At 44.7% G+C, this 21,601-nt stretch overlaps 1 protein-coding gene across 1 annotated transcript in view; it reads right to left on the reverse strand.

Annotated features, from left to right (window-relative positions):
- The window catches only part of LOC142312943 (uncharacterized), a 275,262-nt gene that overhangs the window by 37,007 nt on the left and 216,654 nt on the right, over positions 1-21,601 (reverse strand). Inside the window, 5 exon segments of the mRNA XM_075351931.1 lie at positions 13,608-13,698; positions 13,896-13,993; positions 14,074-14,203; positions 14,285-14,464; positions 14,594-14,697. Of these exon segments, the coding sequence (XP_075208046.1) occupies positions 13,608-13,698; positions 13,896-13,993; positions 14,074-14,203; positions 14,285-14,464; positions 14,594-14,697 (603 nt within the window).

Raw genomic sequence — 21,601 nt, forward strand, 5'->3', positions numbered from 1 at the left:
TTGAATAATGCTACAGATATAAATTAGAAATCTGGTAAATGTTATTTATTTTTTGTGCAGCATCACTATATTTTTTAAGGCCATCTAGATTAAAACTTTGAAAATTAATAATCTTTTTAAATTTAAAACAATCTCGGAAAACCTTGGAGAAGAAGAAGCATTCCAAAGTTATCATCATATTAAAGGGGTGGTTCACCGATTTTTTTTTGTCTTCTTTATGAGTGCAACTTACAATTTTAGGTCACTTCTTCATTGGCTTCTATTTGAAGTTCTGGCACTGAGCGGCGCTATCCTGCACGCTCAGTGCCAGTCACATGACCCCCTGGTGCTGTGGCCGCTAGTATCCTCTGAAGTCCCGTCAAGTACCGGGCTCTCAAACTGGACGTTACGTCAGGGGATGCTGGCGCCACTCACAGTAATTGACTACCACACGTCACAGCCCAGTATTGAGGGAGGATCAGGAGCATGGTACGGGATGCCAGTGTGGAGTGGTGAAGAGGGCTAAGGGGCCCTTTGCACACTACGACATCGCAAGCCGATGCTGCAATGCCGAGCGTGACAGTCCCCGCCCCCGTCGCAGCTGCGATATCATGGTGATAGCTGCCATAGCGAACATTATCACTACGGCAGCTTCACATGCACTCACCTTCCCTGCGACGTCGCTCTGGCCGGCAACCCACCTCCTTCCTAAGGGGGCGGGTCGTGTGGCGTCACAGCGACGTCACACGGCAGGCAGCCAATAGAAGCGGAGGGGCGGAGATGAGCGGGACGTAAACATCCCGCCCACCTCTTTCCTTCCGCATTGCAGACGGGACGCAGGTAGGAGATGTTCCTCGCTCCTGCGACTTCATACACAGCGATGTGTGCTGCCGCAGGAACACGAGGAACAACATCGTGACTGACACTACACCGATCATACGATACCGACGCTTTTGCGCTCGGTAATCGTAGTTAAAATGATTTACACACTACGATGTCGAGAGCGATGCCGGAAGTGCGTCACTTTCGATTTGACCCCACCGACATCGCACCTGCGATGTCATAGTGTGCAAAGGGCCCCTAAGCGTCCGGCAGATTGGTGAGGCATGGGGCGCCAGTGTGGAATACGGGAGGGTTTCTCCAGCTGAAACCCCCTGTCACATAAGTATGTGATCTCACCATCCACTCGCCCGCTCTGCTCTGATGTCAGAGAACGTGCGGTGTCGGGCGGTGTGATCATATACTCCAACCAGCACTACAGGACGCAGCAAGAGACTGACAAGCTGATCCCATGCAGCACCGCATGTGTCAGAGCAGAGCATGCCACTGGTAAAACAAAGCTCGTATTAACCTCTTATTAAAAGTATACCACAAAAGTAGTAGAAAGAAGGAATCCAGCAATCAGCAAACCTTGAAAAAAAATCCTATTTAAAATACCAATCTTTATTAGTCAATTCACTAAAATAACTGTCAGTGCAGTCACATAAATAGCCATTAAAAGGTGGATGGATAGGTGAGAGGGACAAGTGCGCCAGATATCGATGTTAGAGATATTGGATGGGGGTGGGGGTAGGCTAAAACTAGCCCTATGACTTTCCCCTGCCTACCAGCGGAGTGTAAACACCGTAACACTCGGTGCCCCCACTCCTCCGCGGCTGTCCCTTACTGACCCTCCAATCTACAATACACTACCACCATCACCATAAATTGTGTACGTGTAATGTGCAGGTCAAGTGGTTGACAGGTAACAACTCTCTATGGTCAGAAAAGTATCACACAAGGTAGATTAGACCAACTATATGATTTAGATAAGGTTCAGATAAAATGGCTCCCTTCAGGCAAAGAAGTATTCTTATATCCCAAGAAACATGTTAATACACATAAACTGAGAGTCATGCAATACCTCAATGCCTGCACATATAAATAGAATTATAGTACTTATCCATCCCAACGCGTTTCTCCCTCAGGGTATCTGGGGGTTCATCAGGAGATGTTCAGATTATAAGTCCACATGGCCAGTAACACAATGGGAATACGGTTGTTAATGTGACTGGTGGCGTCACACAGGACCGTACAGTCTGGGTCCTATCTCATTGATGGTGTCAGGGATAATGCCTCACCATACCATAAACCACCTCTACTTAAATCAGCTCAGTCGGCCCCATATCACCTCGCCTCCAGGAATCTTACCGTCCATATGTTTTAAACCTCCGCGCCAATTCGCGTGCGGTTACTTCCGGTGGCAGGTCCTTCTGACGTCACACAGGAAACCAAGGTGACCCACAAGGCCACGCTCGCTGGACGACACACCGGAAGTCACGACATGTGGAACGCACAGTGCGTTCCACCTGTGAACCTCCTCCATTAACAACCCAGAAGTACCGTTCCGTGGGGAAGTTATTATAATAAATTATAGGCAGATCATAAAAATCAATAATCAAGGACCCAGAGAGTCCGATCGGGCTATTTATTGTAATAAACAAACGAAATAAAGGCGATATAATTTAATCACCACACATTAACACTTGCTCGTCCAATCAGGACAATAAGCACAAAGGCATTCCTGCCTGTTCCAATAGATAAATCATCTCCTGTAAGTAAATGTTAAAAAGAGGGGGTCCCATCACTACCAAATATCATTTTTTATGGTGAGAGTTCATAGATTATATAAAACTCGTGAAATTAAGCTGTTCATTTATACCATCCGGGCTCATACTCCGCAGCAAATAAATCCACCTAGTTTCCCTCTGAAGGATTAACCTATTCCAGTCACCCAGTCTTTCATGTTTCTGGACAGTCTCAATTGCTTTAAAAAGGACACTTTTTGTGTCCCCATTATGATACTGGACTACATGCCGGGCTAGCGTAGTGTCTCTTTTGTGAAGAATGTCCCCAATGTGCTCCCCTATCCTTACTCTTAGCTCTCTCTTGGTTTTGCCCACATAATTTTTGGGACATTGGCAGGTGCACATATAGACCACGCCTGTAGTCTTACAGTTCGCAAAATCTCTATTGGCAAATACTCTCCCTGTCACAGCACTCGTAAACGTTTTTGAAGGGTCAAGAAACCTACAGAAACTACAAGAACCACATCTAAAGGTCCCAATAGGTCTCCTGTCTAGCCATGTCCCAACAGGTCTTGGTGATTCGAAATGGCTATAATTCTGTCTGTTTGATCGTCATAAGTACCGATCAGTCTAGTCAGGCCATCAGTCTCAGTCTTCTGTCGGGGCACAATCAGTTCAGTCCTATGTCTACCTCCGGCGAAGTTGTAAGCCTTATTGATCACCCCCATCGGATACCCTCTGTCTCTGAACCTGCGTCTGAGATTATTGGATTGTACCTGAAAGTCTCCCAAACTTGAACAGTTCCTCCGCAATCGAAGGAACTGTCCCTTTGGGATGCCTCTCTTCAGGTTTGTAGGGTGACAGCTCTCCCATCGTCACAAGCTGTTGGTTGCCGTGGGTTTCCTATAGATAGTCGTATCCAAATAGCCATCCTGATTCCTCTTAATATATAGATCCAAAAAGGAAATCCTGTCACCCCCTATCTCCGAAGTAAATCTCAGATTGAGATTGTTCGCATTAAGATGTTCCACGAACGACCTGAAGGAGTGTTGGTCACCCGACCACAGGACGAGGATGTCATCAATGTACCTCCCCCAGAATAGAATCCTGGGGGTCCAGATGACATCCTCGTTCCTAAAGACAACTGTGTCCTCCCACCAACCCAGGAGAAAATTAACATATGTGGGGGCACATGGGCTCCCCATTGCTGTGCCCCTGAGTTGGTGGTAGAACTTCCTGTTAAACAGGAAGTAGTTGTGTCCTAGAACAAACCTCAGCAATTTTATAATTAAGGTGTTATGAGGCCCAATATGACTCCCCCTACTCTTTAGGAAGTATTCTGCTGCATCGATACACTTTTCATGAGGGATACTGCTGTATAGGGCTTCTACATCTATTGATGTTAAGATGGTGCCCTGTTCTACATGAATTCCTTCCAACTTCCCAATTAGATCAGCAGTATCCCTAATGTATGATGGCAATGATGTCACAAAAGGGCGCAGAAGTTTGTCCAGATATACACTAACATTCTGACACAGTGCCTCTATACCAGAGACTATAGGTCGACCTTGCACGATGCCTTTATGTATCTTTGGAAGTGAATAGAACGTTGCTATTCTCGGATATTTAAGATACATAAAGTCTAGTTCACTTTTGGAGATTAGCAGGTCGTCCAATGCATGTGTCAAAATTTCCAACAGTTCACTGGCATAATCCTTGGTAGGATCCCCCTTCAATATCTCATATGTCTCAGAGTCATGGAGAATAGAGTAACACATACTCCTGTATTTTTCTACATCAAGAATAACTGTGTTCCCTCCTTTATCGGAGGGCTTAATTACGATGTTTTTCTTCTTTTCCAGGGATAACAATGCCTCCCTTTCCAACTGCCCCAGATTGGCCTCACAGCAGCTCTTTTTCGGGTTTATTTTACTGATCTCAGCCGAGACCAGTTTAGCAAATATGTCAATGTTACTGTATTCTCCAGGTGGTGGTAATCGTAAGCTCTTAGGTCTTAATTCTGAAAAAGGACCCTCCCCTATTTCAAGGTCACTCTCCTCTGCAAGTCCAGCCAAAACCCTAACATCACTGAGGGATTCGAGAGGAATACCCAATTGTTGACATTTAATTCTGTCATTGATTACAAAATGTTTCTTCCACTTCAATTTTCTGAGAAACAAATTAATATCTTTAATCCATAAAAACAGATCGCACCGTGTGGTCGAAACAAATGTTAAGCCGGCAGCCAGCACCTTTTCTTCATCACTAGATAGAGTGTATGAAGACAGGTTAATAACCCGCTGCCTATCATCATCAGATCCTGTCCCTAGTGTTTTTTCTGTACTCCCACTAGCCGTGTACGTAGTTGGTATGACATTCCATCTATTCCCTCTAAAAAAGGGGCCGGAGTGGAGGAAGAGGCTGAGGATGAGGATGGGGTAGAGGATTCCCCTAAGGGTACTCCAACTGGTGGAAATCTTTGACTCCCCCTTCTTTCCTCCCATTTTTTATTCTTATTTTTATTCCTCCTGAATTTGCCCCTTCCTCTATTGGCCCTTAAACCACCCTCTCTTTGCCGATACTTGGTATCAGAGGTATCTGCGTCTGAGGAGGAAGGATCACCTGTATGTTCGTACGGCTCCAAGGCAAAATAGGCTTTATTATCTTTAAAGTCAGCCAAATCACGTACGTAATGTCTATGTTTTCTTTCCTTGAGCTCCTGTTGGTACTTCTCTACCGTTGATTTTAATGTGGTCTCTTTATTACTGAAATCAGGATCTGATTTATATTCACGGGCTTTTTCAATTTGAGCCTCAAGTTTTTTAGATTATTCCTCTAGGGTCAATTTTTCTTCCTCTAAGAGGATTGTCATGAAGCGAATCGATGACGCTATTGACTCCTTGCACCATTTCTCTAACAATGCTTGAGTCCTTCACCTAGGTGCAGGTGTAAGGGGAATCCTTAGACCCCCTTGGGACAATGCCACTCTTTATATAATGTTCCAAGGATTTCACCTCCCACCATGATTTCAGATGGTCTTTGTAACACAACAGTTCTGTAAAAATATTTTTGATGCTGGGTTTGGCCAGTATCTTACTTAATTCGGAAGTCTCAGAGAACACCTCTTCCATATCACTCATCCAATCAGATGTATTAAGAGGAGCTGACAGGAAGCCAGCCATATCAAAAGTATACCACAAAAGTAGTAGAAAGAAGGAATCCAGCAATCAGCAAACCATGAAAAAAATTCCTATCATGTCACTGCTCTGCTCTGTCACCTGCCGTGCTGCATGGGACCAGGTTACTGCACACTGTGACTTGTGCTGCATGGGACCAACTTTCTCAAGGTGGAGACATGCAGCACAGAATGTAACAGAGCACCTCTCTGCCCTCTCTCTCTCTTCCCTCTCTCTCTCTTCCCTCTCTCTCTCTTCCATCTCTTTTTTCCTCTTTTTCTCTCTTTTTGTTTTCTCTCTCTTTTCTCTCTCTCTTTTCTCTCTCTGTCAGTACAGAAATTTCTATCGTGGAGGGGTGAGAGGGAGTAATAAAGATGGAGTCACTAATGTGTCTGTGTATTTATTTCTAATAAAGTATTTTTTCTCTGTGTGGTGTCTTTTTTTTTACCCTTTATTGGAGATTCTTAATGGCCGAGTCAAACTTGGCGTGACATTAAGAATCTCGGGCTTTATACCAGCTGGTAAAACAAAGCTGGTATTAACCCCTCATTACCCAGTGTGCCACCTGGCACCAGGGCCACTGGAAGAGTTGGATACAGCACCAGAAGATGGCGCTTCGATGAAAGCGTTATTTTTTGGGGCAGCTGTGGACTGCAATTCGCAGCGGGGGTGCCAGAAAGCTTGAAATTCATGAAATAATTTAAAAAAAATCGCTTCCCTATATTTTTTGTTCCCAGCCGGGTGCAAATAGGCAGCTGGAGGTTGGGGGCAGCCCGTACCTGCCTGCTGTACCTGGCTGGCATACAAAAAATATGGCGAAGCCCATGTCATTATTTGTTTTGTTTTTTTTTTTAGTTTTTAGGCAAAAAACTTTATATGGAAAAAAAAGGTCTTGCCTGGATTTTCCATTGCCAGTGAAGGTAGCCCCAAGCAGTGACCCCTCTTGACCACACAGCCAGCAGAACAAGTAATCAGATGACTCCAGTATCGGATGATTACTTGTTCTGTGCCCCCTTGTCTCTCTGCATCCATTGCAGCGTGTGCGGGCTGTGAGGTCAGCTGAGTTCATTCTGGCACTGGAGTCAGCTGATCTGAACTCAGCTGACCTCACAGCCCGCACACGCTGCGATGGATGCAGCGGGACACAGAAGTAATCGGCCGACAATGGAGTTAGCTGATCTGAACTCAGCTGAACTCCTGACCACACAGCCCGCACAGTCACACGTGATCGGCAGCAGGTAATGACTGCTGTTAACCTGTATCCATCACAGCGTGTGTGGCCTGTTAGATCAGGAGTCAGCTGACTCCAGTGCCGGCCGATAAATTCTGTGTCCTGCTGCAGAAGGATCCGGTAAAAAAAACAATTGCGGTTGCATGCGCTGCACCTTTAATCCACAGGTTCCGGTCTTATGCGGTTTGCGTTTTTTTGCCTATAGGCAAAAAAACGCTGATGTGAAAGTAGCCTGCAAAATGTATGCCACACAGATGATACGGATGACACACAGAAACTAGGCAAGAGGGGAAAAAGCAATCTCATGACCCCATTATTTTTTTCCTCAATTATTTCTTTTTTTCACATGTTTTGCCGGCTAAGGCTGCTTTCATACATCAGTTTTTTGCCATCAGGCACAATCTGGCGAAAAACGGATAAAGCCAAATCCGTTTTTTTCCGCATTGAATTGTATTAGCGCTGGATTGTGCCTGATACCCTTGTGTTGCATCCGTTGTGCACAGATCCAGCGAAATCTATGTGTCCAGCTGCCGGAAAGGACGCAGTATGCAACGTTTTTTGGCAGCGGCAAAAAAACGGACAGCGCCGAATCCGGTGTCATGTGCAATGAAGGCCTAAGGGCGCTGGATCCATCGTAAAGTGGCATACAACGCATTACAGCGACTGATTCTGTTTTTTTCTACTGAGCATGCCAAGTACCACAATGGATCCATCCAAAAACTGAAGGCACTGATGTTAAAAACTGATGCAACTGATCCGATTTTTTTGCCTGATCCATTGCATCAGTTTTTACACTGGATTGTGCCTGATTCCAAAAAACTGATGTGTGAAAGCACCATAATCATAATTTCTGTACACACACACACACACACACACACACACACACACACACACACACACACTATGAACTATATGAGAACAAGCAGAAGACAGCAGCTTTCTTTCCCTGGTTGTGCAGAGATGGGAGCTTCTGCTGTCTCTGTGTGATTTCTCTCAGTGCTTCCACACAGGGAAGTGGCAGGGAGGAGCCTTTTGGTGGAGAGCTGAGTGGGTGTGTTAGATACAGTCCTAAGAATTATGGGAGTTGTAGTAACTGAACCCAGGAAGTCAGGAGAGAGATTAACCCCATCCGAGCTGGAACCAGAAATGAGGGTGTGCTGCTAGAGCACGATAAAAGGTAATATTGCTGAAATAACATAATAGATGTGTGGACAGGCACATATTAGCAAGATTTATGAGAAAAAAAAAATCCGTTTTGGTAACTGGACAACTTCTTTAAGGGACACTGATCAAATTAGAAAAATGGATTCTGGTTAGTTGCATTATAAACTCTTATGAGTCATGACCAGAAACGTAGAGAAAGTATTAATGCTCTTTATTTCAGCAGAGATTGTGCAGTAATTTTAATTCCTTAATTCAAAAACATCATGAAATTCATGATGTAGAGTCAATGCAACCCTCAACCATACATTGCTCAGAGATGTGTCATACATCATGTGCACACTTATGAGGCAAGTTGTATTTTAGCAGATTTTTTTTATTATTGATCAACAACTATGTTCTCAATCAACCCAAAAGACTCATAAATATCAAAGCTTAATATTTGGAATATATGGAAGTTGGAGTGGGTGTTTTAGATTTTGCTAACTAAAGGGGGTGTTACACGCAGCGATATCGCTAGTGATATTGCTGGTGAAAGCACCCGCCCCCGTCATTTGTGCGTCACGGGCAAATCGCTGCCCGTGGCGCACAAAATCGTTTGGAGCCATCACACCGACTTACCTGCCTAGCGACGCCGCTGTTGCCGGCGAACCACCTCCTTTCTAAGGAGGGCGGTTCGTGCGGCGTCACTAATCGGCCGCCCAATAGAAGCGGAGGGGCGGAGATGAGCGGGACGTAACATCCCACCCATCTCCTTCCTTCCGCATTGCTAGCGGCAGCAGGTAAGCTGCAGTTCGTCATTCCCAAGGTGTCACACAGAGCGATGTGTGCTGCCTCGGGAACGACGAACAACCTGTGTGCTCAACAATCAACGATTATTTAAAAAGGAACGACGTGTCAACGATGGACGATAAGGTGAGTATTTTCCATCGTTAACGGTCGTTCCTTGCTGTCACACGCAACGACGTCGCTAACAATGCCGGATGTGCGTCACGGAATCCGTTGTTGCATGTAATGGGGCCTTTAGGAGGATATCTGTTTGTGCAGGTAACTATTACTGTGCAGACTTATTAGGCAACTTAATAAAAACCAAATATTTTCCCATTTCCCTTGTTTATTTTCACAAGGTAAACCAATATAACTGCACAAAATTTGGAAATAAACATTTCTGACATGCAAAAACAAAACCCCAAAAAATTAGTGATCAATATAGCCCCCTTTCTTTATGATGACACTCAACAGCCTACCATCCATAGATTCTGTCTGTTGCTTGATCTGTTTACGATCAACATTCGGTGCAGCAGCCACCACAGTCTCCCAGACACTGTTCCGAGGTGTACTGTTTTCCCTCCCTGTAGATCTTACATTTTATGAGGGACCACAGGTTCTCTATGGGGTTCAGATCAGGTGAACAAGGGGGCCATGTCATTATTTTTTCATCTTTTAGACCTTTACTGGCCAGCCACGCTGTTGAGTAGTTGGATGCATGTGATGGAGCATTGCCCTTCATGAAAATCATGGGGTTTTTTTAACGATACCGACTTCTTCCTGTACCACTGCTTGAAGAAGTTTTCTTCCAGAAACTGGCAGTAGGTCTGGGAGTTGAGCTTCACTCCATCCTAAACCCGAAAAGGTCCCACAAGTTCATCTTTGATGATACCAGCCCATACCAGTACCCCACCTCCACCTTGCTGGCGTCTGAGTCGGAGTGGAGCTCTCTGCCCTTTACTGATCAGCCTCTGGCCCATCCATATGGCCCATTAAGAGTCACTCTCATTTCATCAGTCCATAAAACCTTTGAAAAATCAGTCTTAAGATATTTCTTGACCCAGTTTTGACGTTTTATCTTGTGTTTCTTGTTCAAAGGTATTCGTTTTTCAGCCTTCCTTATCTTGGCCATGTCCCTGAGTATGGCACACCTTGTGCTTTTTGATACTCCAGTAACGTTGCACCTCTGAAATATGGCTAAACTGGTTGCAAATGTCATCTTGGCAGCTTAAGGCTTGATTTTCCCCAATTCATGGGCAGTTATTTTGTGCCTTTTTTGCCCAACACACTTCTTGTGACCCTGTTGACTATTTACCATGAAACGAATAAAGTTTAGCAATTTCAAGACTGCTGCATCCCTCTGCAAGCCCATCAAATCTCTCTTCTCACCCATTTTGCCAAAGGAAAGGAAGTTGCCTAATAAGTATGCACCCCTTTTATAGGGTGTTGATGTCATTACACCACACCCCTCCTCATTACAGAGATGCACATCACCTGATTTACTTAATTGGTAGTTGGCTCTCGAGCCTATACAGCTTGGAGTAGGACAACAGGTATAAAAATTATCATGTGATAAAAATACTTATTTGCCTAATAAGTCTGCACACAGTGTAGGTCTAACTTTTATTTGTGTAGTTTATTGCAATTTTCTTGAACGTTAAAGGGAACCTGTCACCAGGTTTTTGCCTTATAAACTGCGGCCACTACTAGTGAGACCTTATATACAGCATTCCAGAATGCTGTATAGAAGAGCCCAGGCCACTCTGTGTAACGTAAAAAAACACCTTGATAATACTCACCTAGGGGGCGGTCCAGTTTGATGGGCGTCGCTACTCTAGGTCCAGCGCCTCCTCCATCTTGAGCGAACACATCCTCCCTCATTTGAGGGATTTGTAGATGACATGTCCTAAGTCATCCACATAGGCTGGCATTGCGGCCCTGCGCAGGCGAACCTTGATCTGCTTGCTGAGGGCAGAGCAAAGTACTGTAATGCGCAGGCTCGAGGAAAGGTCAGAGACCACCCGTGCATGCGCACTAAAATACTTTGATCTGTCCTCAGTGGGCATATCAAAGTGCGTATACGCAGGACCGCAGTGCCGGCCTGTGTGGATGACATAGGACGCGTCGTGCACAAGGGCCTCAGAAGTACAAATGGTTGAGGTGCCGGGCCGAGAACAGCCACATCGGACCGGACCACCCCCTAGGTGTGTATTATAAAGGTGTTTTATATGTTATACAGAGCTGCCTGGGCTCTTATATACAGTATTCTGGAATGCTGTATATAAGAGTTTACTGGTGGTGGCCACAGCTCATACGGGAAAAACCTGATGACAGGGTACCTTTGATTTTTTTCAAAGAAACTGAAGCCATGATGAAGGGATAATGTTTTGTTATTGTAAGGAAATTCACATTTAGCTTTAACTGCACATGTAATGATCTATTGGTCACAACACCAAAGTTTTTCCAGACAGACTGGACCTAGTCTTTTGGAGACTTCATGAGCACATTCAACAGCATAGAAGGGAGAGAAGGTAGATTCATCCAATAACATATCAGGATTCTAGGAAGACAACAGAATCATCACCCCCTGCTTTCTCTTAGAGCAAGGGTGGATAACCTTTTCTGCGGCCTCCGGGAATCAGCTGGCAAGATGCGGTGGCCATCCCTTTAAATCCCCATGTGTGCATGTGTGCTTCAAGGACGAGCATTTAGCATTCACTGCTGAATGCTGGTCAGTGCCAGTGTGCTCAGGACTTACTTTGTGGGCGGGGTTAGCGCTCTGTGCCCCATGCCACAGAAGAAGATCAGCAGTAGTTTCACGGCTTCCAGCTCTGTGTGCCTGCGTCCCCTGTGCTCGCTCTCACTGTGCTATGTGCCCGCTTCCCAGGTGCCGTGGGCCCGCTCCCTCTGTGCCATGTGCCCACTCCACCAGGGTTGTGTGCCACCTTACCAGGGCTATGTGCCTCTCCATAGTGTTGTGTGATCCCCTTCCCCAGGGATGTGTGCCCCCCCAGGACTGTGTGCCCCCTCCCTCAGAACTGTGTGCCAGCCCTCTCCCAGGGCTGTGTGACTCCCCCCATTGCTGTGTACCAACCCCAGTGCTGTGCCTCCAGTGATGTCCATGCTCCCCTATGCTGTCTGTGCCCCCTAGCGATGTCTGTGCTCTGCAAGTGTTGTCTATTTCCCTCAGTGTCCCTAGTGCTGTCCGTACCCCCCCAGTGCTGTCTTTGCTCCCCCATTGCTGTCTGTGCTCCCCCTATTGCTGTCTGTGCCCCCCAGTGCTGTCTGTGCCCCCCAATGCTGTCTGTGCCCCCCAATGCTGTCTGTGCAACCCAGTGCTGTCTGTGCCCACAAGCCTCCCAGTGATGTATATGCCCTAAGCCCCTCCAGTGATGTATATGCCCCAAAGCCTCCCAGTGATGTATATGCCCTCAGCCCCTCCAGTGATGTAAATGCTCCTATCCCCTCCTCTAATGTATATTCTCCCAGACCCTCCTGTGATGTATATGCCCGAGAGTCTCCTGTGATGTATATGCCCCAGGGTCTCCTGTGATGTATATGCCCCCCAGCATCTCCTGTGATGTACATGCCCCCAGCGTCTCCTGTGATGTATATGCCCCCAGCGTCTCCTGTGATGTGTATGCTCCAGCCCTGCCTGTGACATATACATCATGGGAGACTCTGGGGCATATACATTACATGAGGGGCTGGGGCATACACATCACATGAGGGGCTGGGGCATATACATCACGTTGGAGATCGTTGGAGATGCTGGGGCCATATACATTACAGGAGTGATGGGTTAAAATACATCACAGGAGGGGATGGGGTAAATACATCACATTGGAGACGCTGGGGCATACACATCACAGGAGAGGCTGGGGCATATACATCACAGGAGGGGCTGAGTCATACAATTCACAGGAGAAGCTGGTGGCATATACATCACAGTGGAGGCGCTGGGGGCACATACTGTACATCACAGGAGGGGCTTGGGCATATGCATCACAGGAGGGGCTGGGGCATCTCCTGCAATGTATATAGAGCAGTCCCAGCATCTCCTATGTGATGTATATACACCAGTCCCAGTGTCTCCTATGTGATGTATATGATTTACCAATCTTATTAGCACAAAGAGTTGACTGCACTCCAGACCGAGAAAATCCTGGAAAAGCAGTTATGAGAAGCAACATGATCAATATCATCGGAAATTAACTGCCGAACCAAAGAGAAGCAGCTCCAACCACCACTGTAGGTTAATTATTTGACCAAATGTAGCAGAGTAATTTTCACATTGATAATTTTGTGCGGCCCCCAAAGGTTGCTAGAAATTTCCAAATGGCCCTCGGCAGTAAAAGGGTTCCCCACCCCTGTCTTAGAGGATCATTATACAGATATTTTTCTTCCCATAATTTTCCAAGTATGCTGTCAATTGGCTTTGTAGTTTGGAGAACTGGGCAGCTAAGGGTCAATGTCTTCTAAATCCTTGGGTAGAGTGGAACCTCTAGGCTGTAAATTCTGGCATAAACAGGTCTCCCTCCAACAGAAGGACTTCAAATGCCCAAAATAATAAAGTCATTGCAACGGTTATGGTTGGAGGAGAATTTTGTGGTCCAATGTCAAAATGGCGAGGACATGACTGTGATATGGCTGGACTACACTACTGATAAAGCAGCCACAGCCGGTGACAGAGTCTCTTCTCTGCATTTAGTGGTCACTACTCACCTGGGTAGTCATATGTAGGAATTTCCTCTTTAAACCACTCATCGTCCCTCACATATGTCTCTGTAGTATTAATATGGGTCAGATCTTCACCCTGAAACAAATAATTTAAAAGTCAGAGACAGATGGAGAAGTCACATCTATGATCAGCTCTAATCCTGCCATCTCCACCATTCTCATTACACAAGTATAAAACATATAATACTGGAGGATAAAACAAGACTGAGCACAAGACCTTCACAGCCGTCTACACATCATAGGGAGATTTCATGTCACCTTCTCTCCATCTACCTGATGATCCTGAGGAACATTGGGATCTTCTTGTTTACAGTCCTGTGGGAGAAGAGGACGGGGACATCTCTCTGGTGTTGTCCTTTCATTGGATAGAACTGGAGGAAACACATATAACTAAATTCATTCCTTACATACAGATAATTATAGGCCGTGTGTATTTAGTCCTGTCTATTACCTGGTGATGTGAGGGGCTGGGGAACCTCCATCATGACGTCCTTGTACAGATCTTTGTGTCCTTCTAAATACTCCCACTCCTCCATGGAGAAATAGATGGCGACATCTGATTCCTGACACCTTATAGGAACCTGACACATACAATGATACCGTCACCCCCGATCCCTTCATAGCGTTACTGTATAATGTCCCAGCATTCCCAGCAGTGTCACCTCTCCAGTCAGCAGCTCAATCATCTTGTAGGTGAGTTCTAGGATGTTCTGGTAATTGATGTCCTCAGGTATCAGGGGGTGAGGTGGAGGCCCTGTGATTGGGCTCAGGGGTCTTCCCCATCCCTCAGACACAGGGTCCTGACAGCGCTCACTAGAGGTCTTCTTCACTACTGTGTAATCCTGATTATGGAGAGACACAGTAATAAATCTCACTACAGACATTTCCAGAGTCCTCACCTCTCCAGTTCTGTCCATCTGTTATTCCCATAGATAAGAATGATGTAATGTGACGTCATCAGAATCTCTCACCTCTCCAGTAAGCCGGAAGAGGATCTCTAGGGTGAGGTGTAATATCCTCTCCGCCATCTTGTCCCTGTCCGTTTCCATCCTTGGCGGGTCAATTAGAAAATGCTCTTATGTGAAAGACCTCCACTAAAAGGATTCAATATCATAGGGACCTGAATGAGAAGAAGATTAACCAATGAAACATCATAAAGAATCCCATGTGATAATGTAAAAAGAGGAAACGTGTATTCTCTTGTTTAGTATACATTGGAACATAAGTAAAGTTGCTGAATAAAACAACTCCTCCATGTCACAAATCACTGGCTTTCACATGTTCATTGGTTCTGACCAGAAAATAAAGACTGGCGGGGAACTCAAGCTACTTTCCTATGATCTGACATCCCTTCACTCTACTGCATATGCCAATCTGGTATCTTAGTAAGTGACCACTCCATCACCCTCTCCCCACTTTCTTTATGACTCCCTTGTTTACTCTAGCTATGGTATCCCCCCCATCTAGGCTCAGCTTTGATTTGAGTGATATAGATAAGTTATGACCTCTCCCCTTCACAGCTGATTGCACTTGTATGTGTCTGCATAAGGCTAGTTTCACACTTGCGTTGAACGGTATCCGTTGCATTGCGTTGTGTGACGGATGCAACGGATGTGTTGCATATAGTGATGCAACGGATTGTACAAAACAACGGAATCAGCCTTTTTTTTTTTTTTACACAGTTTCACCGGCGGCAGACTATTGTGAACGATCAGCTGATCGCTCACAGCAGCCGGTCGCCGGGTGATCAGCTGATCTCTCCCAGCACCGGGTGATCAGCTGATCGCTCCCAGCAGCCGGTCGCCGGGTGATCAGCTGATCGCTCCCAGCACGGGCGGGGGGGGGGGGTAAACTTTTCACTCCCAGCGCCGGGTGATCAGCTGATCACTCCCAGCGCCGGGTGATCACTCCCAGCGTCGGGTGATCAGCTGATCGCTCCCAGCGCTGGGTGATCAGCTGATCGCTCGGCCGCCGAGAATGTGTGTGGGGGGCGGAGTGCGGAGTGGGTGGAGCCGAGCGGGGCCATGGCGCTGAGGACAGGTGAGTGTGTGTGTGTATGTGTGTGTGTATATATATACATGCGGAGTGGAGTGCGGGAGGGGGCGGAGCCAAGCGGGGAAGTGTCGGGCTCCCTGCACACGTGGCCAGGGTAAATATCGGGTAAAGCACTTTGCTTGGTTACCCGATATTTACCTTGGTTACGGGTGCAGGGAGACAGAGAGAGCATGCGCAGTGAAATCCTAAGGATTCCGCTACTCAAAAAAACGTTACATGCTGCGTTCCTCCCGCTGAGCGGAAGCAACGCAGCGTCGCCCAGCGGAAGCAACGCAGGTCCTTTTGGCACAATCCGTCATCCATACAAGTCTATGGGAAACAGCAGAATCCGTTAACGGATTCCGCTGTTTTCCAAAAGGGCGGATTGTGATGGAAGGAAAACAACGCAAGTGTGAAAGTACCCTAAGACTTTTGTCTGCATCAATACAAGTATGTATCATATAAGTATGATGCAATGAATTAGACCCGAATTAGACCGGAAGGGAACAGAAGGTAACTGGATACATAGACTCTGTAAACAATGTTTGTGCTGCTGTTCACTTTCACCCTTATAACACTTACCCCTCTGATCCCTACACCCAGGAATGAACTGGTCATCTCTCCCTCCATTCTCCCCACCCATCTCACCTCCACCTCTGATCTGTTCCTCCACTTAACACCTGTGACTCCAGACACACACAGCCATCTCATGGCCTCTCCTGCTCCCACCTAATGACACTCTCCCTGTTCCTTCTCATTTTTGGTGACATCTCTCCAAATCCTGGCCCTTCTCACCATATTCCCACTGTCACTTCTATCCCCCATCCACAATCTATCACAAATTTCCGCAACCCTTCTAACCTTATACCCATTTACCCAGCCCCTCTAACAGGAGCTCTATGGAACGCTCACTCTGTTTGCAATAAACTTTCCAAAATCCATGATCTTTTCATCACTAACGAACTCTCCTTCCTTGGCATCGCTGAAGCCTGGCTCACCCCCTCTGACACTGCCTCTCCTGCTGCACTTTCTTACGGTGGTCTCCATCTGTCTCACCCTCCCGCCCCAGTAACAAGCATGGTGGAGGAGTTTGTTTGCTACTGTCCAACAATTGCTCCTTCACCGCAATTTCACTACCACCCTCTGTTACTCTCCCCTCTTTTGAGGTGCATTTCATTTGCATCTACTCTCCCTACAACCTCCAACTGACTGTCATTTACTGCCCCCCAGGGCCAGACACCACCTTTTTTGACCATTTCACCACCTGGCTACTACATTTCCTTTCCACTGACATCTCCACTATCATCTCCAGTGACACCTCCCACTCATCTGTCGCTAAACTTTCAACACTCACTTCCTCCTTCGGCCTCACTCAATGGTCCTCCACAGCTACTCACAAAGATGGCCACATGCTGGACCTCATCTTCACTTGCCGCTGTTCCCTATTTAGCCTCTCTAATTCACCTCTACCCCTGTCTGACCACAACCTACTCACATGCTCTTTCCTCTCTTCTCAAAACACAACCCCCTCCCCACAAACTTTCACACCCTCGTAGAAATCTCAAACACCTTGATTTACACTCACTTTTGCAGTCGTTTCTCTCTCTTGCAGACGACATAGCTTCCTTACACGATGCAGAGGCTGCTGCCACTTTATATAACACCACAATATATGCAGCTCTTGAATCAGCCACCCCTCTCACGCATACCAAAACTCGCACAATCAACGGGCAACCTTGGCACACGAACCAAGCTAAAAAACTGAGATGTGCTTCCAGGATTGCTGAGCAGAGATGGAAGAGATCTCATTCCACTGAGCATTTCATTGCATATAAACAGTCCCTCACCAATTTCAAAAACACACTCAAAGCTGCAAAACATTCCTACTTCTCATCTCTCATATCCTCCCTATCTCACAACCCTAAACAGCTATTCAACACTTTCAATTCTCTCCTCTGTCCCCCAGCACCACTTCCATCTCCTCTGATCTCAGGTGAGGACTTTGCCTCTTTCTTCAAGCAGAAGATTGATAACATCAGAGCAAGCTTTGGCCACAATCCCCGCAGTCCCTCCTCACAACTACTCAGCTCTCTTCCTCCAAATTCAGCTTCTCCAAAATGACAGAAGATCATCTTTCCACTCTACTCACATGATCACATCTCACCACCTATGCACTTGACCCGCTCCTGTCCCACCTCATCCACAACCTCACCGCAGTCATCATCCTGACCCTAACCCATCTCTTCAACCATCTCTTCAACCCATCTCTTCAACCTATCCTAAGGATAGGCAATCAATGTAAAAGCAAACATGGCAACTTAAAGGTAGACAAAGGCACAGGGCTCCCTCATACCACTCATGGCTGCCCACTACACCTCTCAACTTCAACTTTGGGCTACTCCTGGATTACTATAATCCAATAAATTATCTCTTCAGGCCCTCATTCACATTAAAGTTGGATGAACACTGATTTCAAGGGGATTGTTCGACTATATAACGTATTTGGAGGCCTCCCAAAGCTTATGTCAGGGCAGAGAGAGATTTGGCATGTTGATCTGTTTGTTATTCCTGTAGATAATCATTCGCTCTAGGAGTCTGGAGGCATCTATCTCATAGAGATCACAGGAAAGCTTGAATGTTCAAGTGTATGGGGGAGTCAGAATAGATATCAGTCAGCCCAATGATCGTTTAGCCGACAGTTATGTAATGTGTATGGGGCCATTAGAATTACACTCACTGTGCTTCAGTAGTGCAGAGTATCACCTTAATCTACACTTAAATTGAAACCACCGCGATGCAATTGAAGTAATAGTGGCCTGCAGAGCTGAAATCACAAAGAATTGGTCACTTTCCAGATAGTTCTGGACTTAACTGTATGTGGTAATAAAGTTGAATGATTTTTCCAATCCCAGTGATTCTGAGACTGTCCTTGCATGACATTTTGTACTTCATGATAAATTCACAGTAAATTTAGGTCAATAAGACTTGAGTTTACTTACAAAAATATTGGCAGTCTTTCAAAAATTTTGAAAAAATTTGCAATATCAAATGGTGAATCTTTATACCCTTATAAACGATAGTGACACCACACAGAATAGTTATTAAATAGCTTTTGTTGTATGTCTACTTTACATCAGCATTATTTTTGTAACTTTTTTTTTGAATGATAGGTTTAAAGATTACCAGCAATTTAGAATTTTTTAAATTTCCTTTTTTTTCTTAAATTTCCCAATACGTGAGGAAAAACCCAAAAGTGATAATTTATTTAAAAACTGAACCCTTCATAGTATGCAAAACAGAAATTAATGCAAAGCGGAAAAAAAAATAAATGGAGACTTTTCAGTCAGATTCGTCATTTACGATTTAGCAAAGTCAATTTTTTTTATCTTGTGGTATTTCTTGGCGACTTTGTGGAAAATTCTTGAAAGTGACACACACGGTTCATAAACTAAGTGCAAAATAAAAAAAAAATATTGTTTTCAACTTTATTAGCACCAAAAGCTGCAAATTCTCTAAAAGTCACAAAAATGTGCCAAGTTGACAACTTCCTCCATAAACCTCACTCTGGCCAGAGATTGGAATACAAAAAAGAATGTGACATCTAGTAAGTCGCATTTCATGAATCTGTCTAAAACATCTGGATCAACAAAGTTGTCAATATATTAACAAAACCTTAAAAACGTGATGGAAAACAGAGAATAGGTTTGAAATACTAAAGCCACTATTACTCAGAAAAGTTGAGAAGCTCAAATGATGAATCGGGATCTCCGTTCTTACCACAAAAAATGTGATTTAGCCTTAAATTTTTCATTTTGATCATATGAGAGAAAATGCACCCAATCGTTTGTTATACAATTTCTCCTGAGTATGCCAATTCCCCATATGTGGTCAGAATCTAATGTTTGGGCCCATGGCATAGAAGGAGTGGAGCATTATTTAACTTTGGGTGTGCAATTTTGGCCAGAATAGATTGCGGAAGCGTGCCAACAAAATGCCAAAACTGCACGAGTGATCCCTTTACAACTGACCCCATTTTGGAAACTACATCCCTAAAGGAAGTCATCTAGGGGTGTAGTGACCTTTTCGGACCAAAAAGTCTATTACAAAAGTTTATATGATTGAACGTAAAATTACAAATTAAGTTTTTCCCCCACATAAATGTTGCTTTAGTCCAAAATATTTCCTTTTCACAGGATTAAGTGGAAAAAATGAAGTCCGCAAGCAACTTCTCCAGAATGAGGCAATACCTAATATGTGGGCAAAAACTATGGTTTGTACACATGGCATGTTTGGGAAGGGAAGAATCAGTATTTGGCTTTTGGACTGCAAATTTGGTGGCATTGATTTTCAGCTGTCAGAATACCCAAAGTGGTCCCATTCAGAAACATTCTCCAAGGACCACATCCCTAGATAATTGGGCAATTGGAAACCACAACTACTTCACAGAATTTTATAATGTTGAGTCGTGAAAATGAAAAATATAATTTTTTTTTCCCCAAAAATGGACCCCACTGTTTGTAAAGACATTTCTGCCAAAACCTTAGGTCAGACACTTCCGTTTGCAACAAAAAGGAGATATTTGTACACTGTAGTCTAAGATATGTGGAACAATGATTTGGGGAATATAGACATGCATTAGTGCTATGAAAAAAGGTGTAAAAATTGAGATACTTAGCACACAAAAATGGCAAGATTTTATGAGAGCCCAACAGCCAGCGGCAAGGCGACACTAATGCTTCTCATTGGGTTAAAAAAAAAACTACAATTTATGGGCAGATGGAAACCTGCAAATGGAGAATTAAAATCGCCTGACGCTGAGAGCAGGAGAGCAGAATCAGAAGGCATGACTCTAATCTAAGAAAAAAACTGATGGCACATCTTATGTTTCTAATGTGAACAGGTGCAAACTGAATATGAAACATAGTACCAAAATGTAGACAGTTGCACTCTGTAGTGCTAAGTGCACAAGGCAGAGCTTGAATGGAAAGATTTACTATTTGGTTTCTGGAGCATACATTTGGTAGTCATAGTTTGTGGGTAAATTTGGAAAACAAAAGAATGTTAATATTAAAATGTAACCTTTATTGACAAATAATTTCACATTGTAGTTCCTCTGACTGAGTGCTTCTCCCAACAGGTTTAGGCGGTTTTCAATTTAGCAGGTTTATGTGTGCCCATAAAATTGTATGGATAGAGACATGTCATGATAGAGCCCCGGCAAAGAGATATGCCTTGTCGCTGGCTGCTGGGCTCTCATAAACTGAGCATTTTATGGGATCATTTTTCTCAAGTCCATAATTCTCGTATTTAATGTTTGCATGATTTAGCACTACAAGTGCAGTTGTCTATTTTTTAGTTTATTGTATTCCTGGTTTTCACCTGTTCACATTTGTCTGTTAGGATGTGTGGGTCAGTTTTTTATTTCACATTGTAGTTCATTACTCTAACCAGGTTTAGAAGGTTTTCACTTTAGCAGTTGCCTGACTGCCCATAAAATCGTAGGCTTTAAGCTCGGTTAGATTTATATTAGGTTAAGGACCTGGCAAAGAGATACGTCTTGTCGCTGGCTGCTGGGCTCTCATAAACGGTCTACTTTATGTGCTAAGTAGCTCAATTTTTCTATTTTCAATAGCAGTAGTGCAGGTCTATGATTCCCTTATTTAATATTTGCATTCTTTAGCACTATAGCATGCAGTTGTCTAAATTTAAAATGTTTCAAAAAGCGCATCTGCAAGTTTTTCTGTGGCCTTAGTGCAGGGATAGAAAATAGAGATAGAAAAGCAATGTTACTAATTATGTTGCAAATTTTTATTTGTCTGATGTTAGCTTTACGGTACTTGCAGATGAGCTTATAAATCAGATGTGTGCTATCTCCTTTTTTTTTTTTTTTTAATCGCATAGCATACGAACAGCAAGGATAGGTGAACAATTTTTTCCACTGTCCG

Source organism: Anomaloglossus baeobatrachus, chromosome 5 (assembly GCF_048569485.1).
Source record: "Anomaloglossus baeobatrachus isolate aAnoBae1 chromosome 5, aAnoBae1.hap1, whole genome shotgun sequence".
Taxonomy (NCBI): domain Eukaryota; kingdom Metazoa; phylum Chordata; class Amphibia; order Anura; family Aromobatidae; genus Anomaloglossus; species Anomaloglossus baeobatrachus.